We start from the raw sequence: 10,208 nt of genomic DNA, 5'->3' as shown, positions 1-10,208 counted from the left end.
ATTCTATTTCGTGAGGATGAGTCTTGGGCAAGTCTATACTGTTGGTGTATCTGCTGGGTTATCAGTCAACAGCTGCAGTACACTAACACCTGATGACGAGTTCGTTTTTGCCTGGCCTGCTATTTATATATTCACCGATTGTATCGGATATAAAGTGTTGCCAAGCGACAGTGTTTACTGTTATATGGGAGTTTGAACTGCTCATAGCGGTGAATGACATGACGTCACGGGCGGAACGTTGTGTATAGAAACCCGTGAAGTGAGTGAGTGATTTAGTAAGTGAGTAGTGTTTAGGGCCTCTGCTACACTTATATCACGGTGGGTCAGTTTAATGTGGGAGGGAAGCCCGAACGTGTACAGGTTGTATTGATGTTTATCACTGCAGTGAAACCCACGAGCACGGGGTGGATTCTGTCAGATCAAGGATTATCAGCAGGGTGAATCAGGGATTCGAGCCCAGGACCAGCGAATCCTGGTTCCACCAAGGGACGATACTCAACACAAGATGACAGACAATTTGTACATACAATGTATTGACATGGCATTGAAAACAAGACTGATTGAAGCACTCACAAAATCCTCACTCTTAGTCAACTGTTTAACACAACAACAACTCCAAGCTTACAAAGTGTTTTTTTTTATTTTAGCAAATTGTATTTTCTATACATCTGCATTTAAACAGACACATCATACTCATTTTTGTATTTAGGTTAGTTAGTGTAACGAACATTCTGTTAAGTTTAGGAAGCGAAAGTAGAGGTAGATCAGGATTATCTCCCCTGATACATATCACGACCAACTTCCCTTACGCATGGAGGGATTGTCTCCCCTGAAAAAGCTTCAGGATTGTCTCCCCTCACAAAGCCAACCCGGTACGACGTACAAGTATAAACATGGCTATCAAGATCACAATGGGAGTACAATATCTCACCCAACAAGTTTACAAATCAGTTTGAATTACTTTACAGCTTTGATTTATCGCGATGGTAGATTTGTAAGAGCAAATGTGACTCTCCTCCCGTTTCCTACCTTTAATAATGTCAACACTTTAGAATCACAGAACTCCATTCGTTTTCTTCGAACAATCAACACATAGTCAGTTAGTCTGAAGGTAAACAACAGTTTCTTGAATACAAATAAATTTGTGCCTTGCAATTTTTGTTGACATGTATGATATTAGCTTTCGTTTCCATTTGAGCATAAAACAGCTTGAAAAAAGGCAATTTAAAGACCAAGCCGAAGATTGATAATTCAGTAAATCCATATCGACGATATCCTCATATTATTATCGTCATCAATAATATCTTAAATAAAAAAATAATTGACGGGCCTTCATATCCACGAATGTTCTAATACCACGATAACAAATGTTTCATTACCTCGAAATCCTGTGTGCCGTGAGTGGCCTTGTCCTTACACATTCAGTACCTATGACCCTATGCCGAGAATGCCTTTGTTTCAATACCTTGTATACCCACGTGACTATTCCATAAATACCTCTGTTCCGGTGTCTCGAATATCTGTCATACATATATTTTTGTTTCAATGTCTCGAATATTGTTTGTGTCCAAAGTCAAGAATAACTATTTTCCCATGCCGTAAGTACCTATGTTCTAATAACAGGAATACCCCTCAAAACTCTCTAGGAAGCATGCACTGTGTATACAGATATATTTACAAAAGCCTGCGATACACATTTATGAGGCTGTGACGATGCGACTAGAAATAATTGTCTTCGATCTTGAACAAACAAACTATAAAACAAAACTACAAAACTATGCGTTGAGAACGAATAACATCTCTTTCATATTCTACGTGCTTTCTAATTCTGTGTCAAACGTTTTTGAAATGAACTCTTTCAGGATTGAAAGGTCCTGGTTTGCACAGTAATGGCGGAATCGACACAGAAGAGGCTTCCCATCGCCGCCAGATGCAGATGTAGAGAAGGAAACTTGTGCGTGAGAACAATGTGATTACGTCACAAGGTCATTACGTCACTCCACCGATCAAGGTCAGAGGAATTCCTCCTTGCACCGAGCCCAAACCAAGTACACCATGAGCATCACGTGACCACGACACGCGACTACACGTGACCATGACACGTGTTCTGAACCGATCAGTTCTCCCGGAAGTAGGTGCCACGTCGGGTGTATGCTGACGGTACCGATGACGCTGCTGCAAGTCAGGAAGTGCAAGACGTTACCCTTCATCCCGCCATCGCGGCGTCCAAACAAGATTTGGATGGTGACGGTCGTGTGACTACGGGATCCGGGAACCATCCTCCAAAAACACGTGGAACGAGTACACCTTGCCTCCCCCCCACGCGTACAGAATGCCGTCCTTGAAGTTGTAATCCAGCATGGAGACGTGGACATCGGCGTCGTCCAGAGCCGGGAACACCAGACTTCCCCCCTTCAGAACAGTGTCCTTGGCTGTGGCAGTGTCGAAGATGTATTTGATGTAGTTGGGCGTTTCGTTGAAGGACTCCACGGTGTAGAGGACGCCGCAAATCATGAATGTGTTGCTTGCAAGGCTGCGGGGGTAGCTTGTCAGCCATGTCTGTTCAATCTCCATGCTGGCGTCGTTGATGCGACTAATCATGATCTTCCCGGCGGTCTCCGGCGTGTTGTAGATGGCCCACAACCCGTACTCGTCTACGGCGAGGTCGATGTCGTTGATGTCGCCGAACTCGAACGCGTATTGGTTCTCCATCCCGGTCTTGGTGACGTCAATCTCGCCCATGTTTTCCATCCTGTCCAACTTGTACTTGATTATCTTGCTTGTGCCTTCCCTCTGGCAGTAGAGGCAGCCCCGGTAGATCACATGACCAGTGCCTTGACATTTGAATGGCAGGTCAAAGGTTATGGAGGTGAATGAGTATTGAAGGTCAATCTCTGACTCGTACTCCACAAGCCTGTCCGAGCTCCCGCTGCCCGCCATGATGAAGATCGTCCCCGTGTCGTCCGCCACGTCTTTCATAAAGGCGCCACGTTTCCCCTTCACGTTGATGACGTCACCGGCGCCGATGGCCACGATCTGTTGAGGGCAAGTTCCTGGAATGTACAAAATAAACACGTAAATGTTTTGTTTGCAAAAGAAGCGTTGTAAAATTTCGTGTTGTGCCCTCTGCAAACTATGGCCCTCTTTAATTGGAAGATCAGGATTGTTTGGACTCGATTGTTTACAGACCATCGTCCTAGGATATAGCAGGAATATTGCTAAGTGCAGCGTAAAACAACAAACACTTTGCAGACTGTCGGTGGGGGAGGGAGATTAACGCCGCTTGGAATATGATTCAGTAATGATTCATGGTATGTCGGCTTGACGACGAGGAAAGCCCGAAGTGATGCAGGTCTTCCTGACATCCTTGAACACGGTGGTGATGCTGACAAACCCAGCAACACAATCAGGAAACGGACATTACCTTTTATGTGTTCACGATATGGCCATGGAACCTGGTACATCGCATTTATGATTGACAATTCTTCATTAGTATTCTGCGGGGTGAGTGAGTTAATATTTAACGTCACATAGGCAATATTTCAGCCATATCGAGACCCTGTATTTTGCAGGGTAGATATATCACGAGGATGACTTCTGTGGGGGATATATGCCCTAGCTATAATTATTAAGTTAGCTAAACTAGGCCATCAAACCATTCATAGTTTCTTTGTGATATCTGCACACGTAAAGTCAATACTACATACATGCATGCAGGTAAATGACGGGAAACGATTGGCTCTGCAGAATTGCGTCCCTTGGGCACGCCAGCAACCCATGATGGTGGGTTCGAACCCCGATTCGACCAGATGATGTTACTTGATTTCTCAGCACCATACCCGTGTTCGTAAGGCCTGCATCACTTTGGGCTTTCCTCCCAAATGAAGCTGACACGCCGTGATATTTATGGACTACTGTTAAAATCAGCATTAAACACAACTCACTCACACATTCACTCCGCTATAACACAAGGACTTGTCAGTATACTGTGTTTGAGTGGGGTATCTATCTGTAACTGCGGCATGGTATCTCAGGGCTCTATAACACTGGCATACGACAGGACTGGTACAAGTAGACACACAGACAGACGGTTAGACCCGTGAAGATTCGGGGTAGAATAGGTCTTCAGCAACACATGCTTGCCGTTAAAGGCGACTAACGGGATCGGGTGGTCAGGTTCGCTGACTTGGTTGAAGCATGTCATCGATCCCAATTGCGTGGATAGATGCTCATGATATCAATCACTGGATTGTCTTGTCCAGATTCGATTATTTACAGACCGCCGTCATATAGCTGGAATATTGTTTAGTGCGGCGTAAAACAACAAACCAAACCAAAAAAGACAGACGGAAAGACGGACAGACAGACACAAACACATACACACGTCGCTATGTAAGTGCAATACTCTTTAACATTATGAACGTTAACACAGCTTCACGTCACTTCTGGGGGAGGCTGTTCTCACGCTGAAGGAAGGTCAATGTGATGTTATTAAGTACACTAAAAATGTGTGCAAACACTGATAAGACATGTTTAGATGTAAACATGATCAGGAATGTGTTTCAACCATTAACGGAACACAATGGTGTGTTCTGTCTTACCGCATCTAGGTCTAAACACATGAAATACGATGTCGTCTCACAGCCTAAACACCACCTGAACGCATCCCCCAAATCTAAACGTTCAGAATTTAACCACGTTAAAACGTGTTTAGATTTTAAATATGTTTAAAGTTAAAACATGTTTCTAATTTAAACATGTTTAATGACGTGCATAAAAATCTGTGTTTCCCTAAATGTATTGCCGCTGTATAACTGATAGTATTTCTCTCACACAGGAGGCTGATCATACAAGTATATCTGATGACTACGATCGACCCACAACTATGATGTTATCAACACCCCCCCCCCCCCCCCAAAATGAATCCATATGTACTGCTAAATTCGCTTTTATCGCCACTTTTCACCATCCTCTCCATTTTTTCAAATATTTAAAACAATTAAATTGAACGTTATTTAGGGACTGTTTATTATGAGAGGGGGAGGGTGTGTGGGGGTTGGGTGTGTGGGTGGGGGGTGTTGAGAAAATGTTACGGGGACCATGAGATAATGTAACATTACATGGCAAAAATGATACAGTCCTAAGACCAATCTCCCCCTCACCCCACTCCACCCCCAACTCCACCCCCCTCCCCCAACTCCACCCCAACTCCACCCCCTTTAAGAAACCACCAGTCTATTTTTTCAATGTAGCAGAGGTTACCTGTATTAGAGCCGCGCTAAATTGAATTTGGAGCCGAACTCAAAGCAAACGCTCGCTGTAAAGTAATCAATCGGATGTTGACAGGAGTTTAAATGATGCATGGTGAACAGACGGGCGTGTGATTAGTTCTCTCGGTGATAGCAAGTAACAAGAACAATGTGTGACTTCTCAGACCACACACCATGACAGCTTCAGTTTTACCCATGTCAAACGGTGAGGTCGTTCTGACTTGTAGTCACTGAGAAAAAACAAACATTCCATGCAGCCTTGACGGATCGGGCTAGACTTTGATATCTAACACCAGACCGTGGACACAGATCGACACAGATATCAGACCATGGACACAGGTCGACACAGACACCAGGCCGTGGACACAGGTCGACACAGGCACCAGACCGTGGACACAGATCGACACAGACACCAGACCGTGGACACAGATCGACACAGACACCAGACCGTGGACACAGGTCGACACAGACACCAGACCGTGGACACAGACCGACACAGACACCAGACCGTGAACACAGGTCGACACAGGCACCAGACCGTGGACACAGACCGACACAGACACCAGACTGTGGACACAGGTCGACAGAGACACCAGACTGTGAACACAGACCGACACAGACATCAGACTGTGGACACAGGTCGACACAGGCACCAGACTGTGAACAAAGATCGACACAGACACCACACCGTGGACACAGACCGACACAGACACCAGACCGTGGACACAGATCGACACAGACATCAGACCATGGACACAGGTCGACACAGACACCAGACCGTGGACACAGGTCGACACAGACACCAGACTGTGAACACAGACCGAAACAGACACCAGACCGTGGACACAGATCGACACAGACACCAGACCATGGACACAGGTCGACACAGACACCAGACCGTGGACACAGGTCGACACAGACACCAGACCATGGACACAGGTCGACACAGACACCACACCGTGGACACAGATCGACACAGATATCAAACCATGGACACAGGTCGACACAGACACCAGACCGTGGACACAGACCGACACAGACACCAGACTGTGGACACAGACCGACACAGACACCAGACTGTGGACACAGGTCGACAGAGACACCAGACTGTGAACACAGACCGACACAGACATCAGACTGTGGACACAGGTCGACACAGATATCAGACCGTGGACACAGACCGACACAGACACCAGACCGTGGACACAGATCGACACAGATATCAGACCGTGGACACAGGTCGACACAGACACCACACCGTGGACACAGATCGACACAGATATCAAACCATGGACACAGGTCGACACAGACACCAGACCGTGGACACAGATCGACACAGATATCAGACCATGGACACAGGTCGACACAGACACCAGACCGTGGACACAGATCGACACAGATATGAGACCGTGGACACAGGTCGACACAGACACCAGACCATAGACACAGACAGATACAGACACCAGACTGTGAACACAGATCGACACAGACACCAGACCGTGGACACAGATCGACACAGATATCAGACCGTGGACACAGGTCGACACAGACACCACACCGTGGACACAGGTCGACACAGACACCACACCGTGGACACAGACCGACACAGACACCAGACTGTGGACACAGGTCGACACAGACACCAGACCGTGGACACAGGTCGACACAGACACCAGACTGTGGACACAGACCGACACAGGCACCAGACTGTGGACACAGATCGACACAGACACCAGACCATGGACACAGACCGACACAGACACCAGACTGTTGACACAGATCGACACAGACACCAGACTGTGGACACAGACCGACACAAGCACCAGACTGTGGACACAGATCGACACAGACACCAGACCGTGGACACAGACCGACACAGACACCAGAATGTGAACACATACCGACACAGACATCAGACCATGGACACAGACACCAGACTTTAGACATAGACACCAGACTTTAGACATAGACACCAGACTTTAGACATAGACACCAGACCGTGGACATAGACACCAGACCGTTGACATAGACACCAGACCGTTGACACAGACCGACACAGACACCAGACCGTTGACAAAGATCGACACAGACACCAGACTTTGGACACAGTCATCGGACACAGACAGACATAGACCCCAGACCGTGGACACCAGACCGTGGACACAGTCATCGGACACAGACAGACATAGACACCAGACCGTGGACATAGACACCAGACCGTGGACATAGACACCAGACTTTAGAAATAGACACCAGACTTTAGACATAGACACCAGACTTTAGACATAGACACCAGACTTTAGACATAGACACCAGACTTTAGACATAGACACCAGACCGTGGACATAGACCAGACCGTTGACATAGACACCAGACCGTTGACACAGACCGACACAGACACCAGACCATTGACAAAGATCGACACAGACACCAGACTTTGGACACAGTCATCGGACACAGACAGACATAGACCCCAGACCGTGGACACCAGACCGTGGACACAGTCATCGGACACAGACAGACATAGACACCAGACCGTGGACATAGACACCAGACCGTGGACATAGACACCAGACTTTAGACATAGACACCAGAATTTAGACATAGACACCAGACTTTAGACATAGACACCAGACCGTGGACATAGACACCAGACCGTGGACATAGACACCAGACTTTAGACATAGACACCAGACTTTAGACATAGACACCAGACTTTAGACATAGACACCAGACCGTGGACATAGACACCAGACCGTTGACATAGACACCAGACCGTTGACACAGACCGACACAGACACCAGACCGTTGACAAAGATCGACACAGACACCAGACTTTGGACACAGTCATCGGACACAGACAGACATAGACCCCAGGCCGTGGACACCAGACCGTGGACACAGTCATCGGACACAGACAGACATAGACCCCAGGCCGTGGACACCAGACCGTGGACACAGTCATCGGACACAGACAGACATAGACCCCAGGCCGTGGACATAGACACCAGACTTTAGACATAGACACCAGACCGTGGACATAGACACCAGACTTTAGACATAGACACCAGACTTTAGACATAGACACCAGACCGTGGACATAGACACTAGACCGTGGACATAGACACCAGACCGCGGACAAAGATCGACACAGACACCAGACTTTGGACACAGACACTAAACTGTAAGCATAGGCACCAGACACAGGCCGACACAGACACCAGACCGTGGACATAGACACCAGACCGTGGACAAAGATCGACACAGACACCAGACCGTGGACACAGACCGACACAGACACCAGACCGTGGACCGTCGATATAGACACCAGACCGTGGATATAGACACCAGACCGTGGACATAGACACCAGACCGTGGACATAGACACCAGACCGTGGATATAGACACCAGACCGTGGATATAGACACCAGACCGTGGATATAGACACCAGACCGTGGATATAGACACCAGACCGTTGATATAGACACCAGACCGTGGATATAGATACCTACCTATGGGACAGCACACTAGCACAGGTACTTACCTAATTCTTCTTTGTTGATATTTGGCCGCCTTCTCTTCTTTTTGAGTTCTCGGGACAACATGCGTCTCATCGTCAACATGGTCTGATTCACGAATCCTAACTGTAAGTACAGATCGACCTCTGACCTTGCGGCGCTCTGGAGACTCTTAGAGGTCACGTCAATCATCAGTTGCAGTGAATCCATCATCTTTGACATCTCGGCGCTGTGTGAGAGGATGGCGGTTCTCATGAACGTGTACTGGTTCTGAATGGCCGCCAACATGGTGTCCTTGAGCGTCACCGACTGATACTGCATGCGTCGCATAGCGTCCAGGTCCGACTGTAACTTTTCGTCACCGGAAGCAAGATGGTGCGAGATGTTGGTCATGGAGGAGGACACCCGGGACAACTTCCGCTTGATCCTTTCCATCTTCTTCGTGGAGTTCCGTATGGTATCTGACATCGGACTAGCGTCACGGAAATAGTACATATGAGCCCTCGTGTGTTCCGAGTCTCGCTGTGGCCTCATCGGTCGTCTGTCCTTCTTCGAGGGTAACATCCCCGCTTCCTTCAACTCGGCGTTGGTAGCGTAGATGTTGACCTTGGCCCCCTTTCCCTGACACACCACCCGGATGTTGTTTTCAACAAGGTCCAAGTCATACTCACATTTGTCGTTTTTAATCGGCTTAGCCTGAGAACAATCCACAGCACATAGAGAAACGATCACCCACAGACACGCTGATAAATGGCCCATTTTGTCTGTGAAATTGCAAGACTGGAACAGCAAATGTACAGCGACACCGACTCTTCAAAGAATTGATCGCACGGCGAAACGTTTTAGCTTCAAAAGAATAATAACACAAGCGTCCAGGGAGTCTGCCAGCGAGACTGGGTGTAGTTAAGCCACTCTAACTAATCACCCAGAGTGCCAGAAAACATGGAGCTCTAGTAGAACGTTATCTAAGAATACGTCACAGTCGAGGACGTTGCAGAGGTTCCATTGTGTTGTAACGTCGTTGTCGTACCCGCTACTGCTTGACTTCTACACTGCGTCACTGTAAAGTGTGTTTGGTCCTCGGTTTAATTGGCCACAGGAAATGAAAGACGACTCGGCAGTGTAGTCGAGTATACACGATAACACTTCTCCTCAAACCGGGAAACTGAACTGTATAACTGAAGCAAACCAAATTATTAACCCTTTAATTCACTTCCAGTATAACATTTTGTTATAATAAACGACCTAGCTTACACAACTCTATTTCGTTGTTCTGTTAACGGATGGAAAACTGTTACATGATCTGGGATAAATCCTAAGGTAATATTCACTGCAATCCAGTTGATGGAATCCAAATTCAGGTCGTGATAAAAAGGGTTAAAGAAACAAGCGAAGCCAGCTTGAAGAGTAGCACCTGCAT

General features: G+C 47.3%; 1 protein-coding gene across 1 annotated transcript; it reads right to left on the bottom strand.

Moving 5' to 3' along the window:
• Window positions 1–621: 621 nt before the first annotated feature.
• LOC124115942 (noelin-3-like) lies at window positions 622–9,945 on the bottom strand. Its single transcript, XM_046477115.2, has 2 exons — window positions 8,815–9,945; window positions 622–3,053 (listed from the first exon to the last, which is right to left on the bottom strand). The coding sequence occupies exons 1-2, from the start codon at window positions 9,545–9,547 to the stop codon at window positions 2,260–2,262; spliced, it is 1,527 nt and encodes a 508-aa protein (XP_046333071.1). The 5' UTR covers window positions 9,548–9,945; the 3' UTR covers window positions 622–2,259.
• Window positions 9,946–10,208: the final 263 nt, after the last annotated feature.

This window comes from Haliotis rufescens, unplaced genomic scaffold (assembly GCF_023055435.1).
Source record: "Haliotis rufescens isolate VD_foot unplaced genomic scaffold, xgHalRufe1.0.p SCAF_56, whole genome shotgun sequence".
Classification (NCBI taxonomy): domain Eukaryota; kingdom Metazoa; phylum Mollusca; class Gastropoda; order Lepetellida; family Haliotidae; genus Haliotis; species Haliotis rufescens.
The sequence above is the reverse complement of the archived record's forward strand: the minus strand, read 5'-3'. Positions and strand labels throughout refer to the sequence as shown.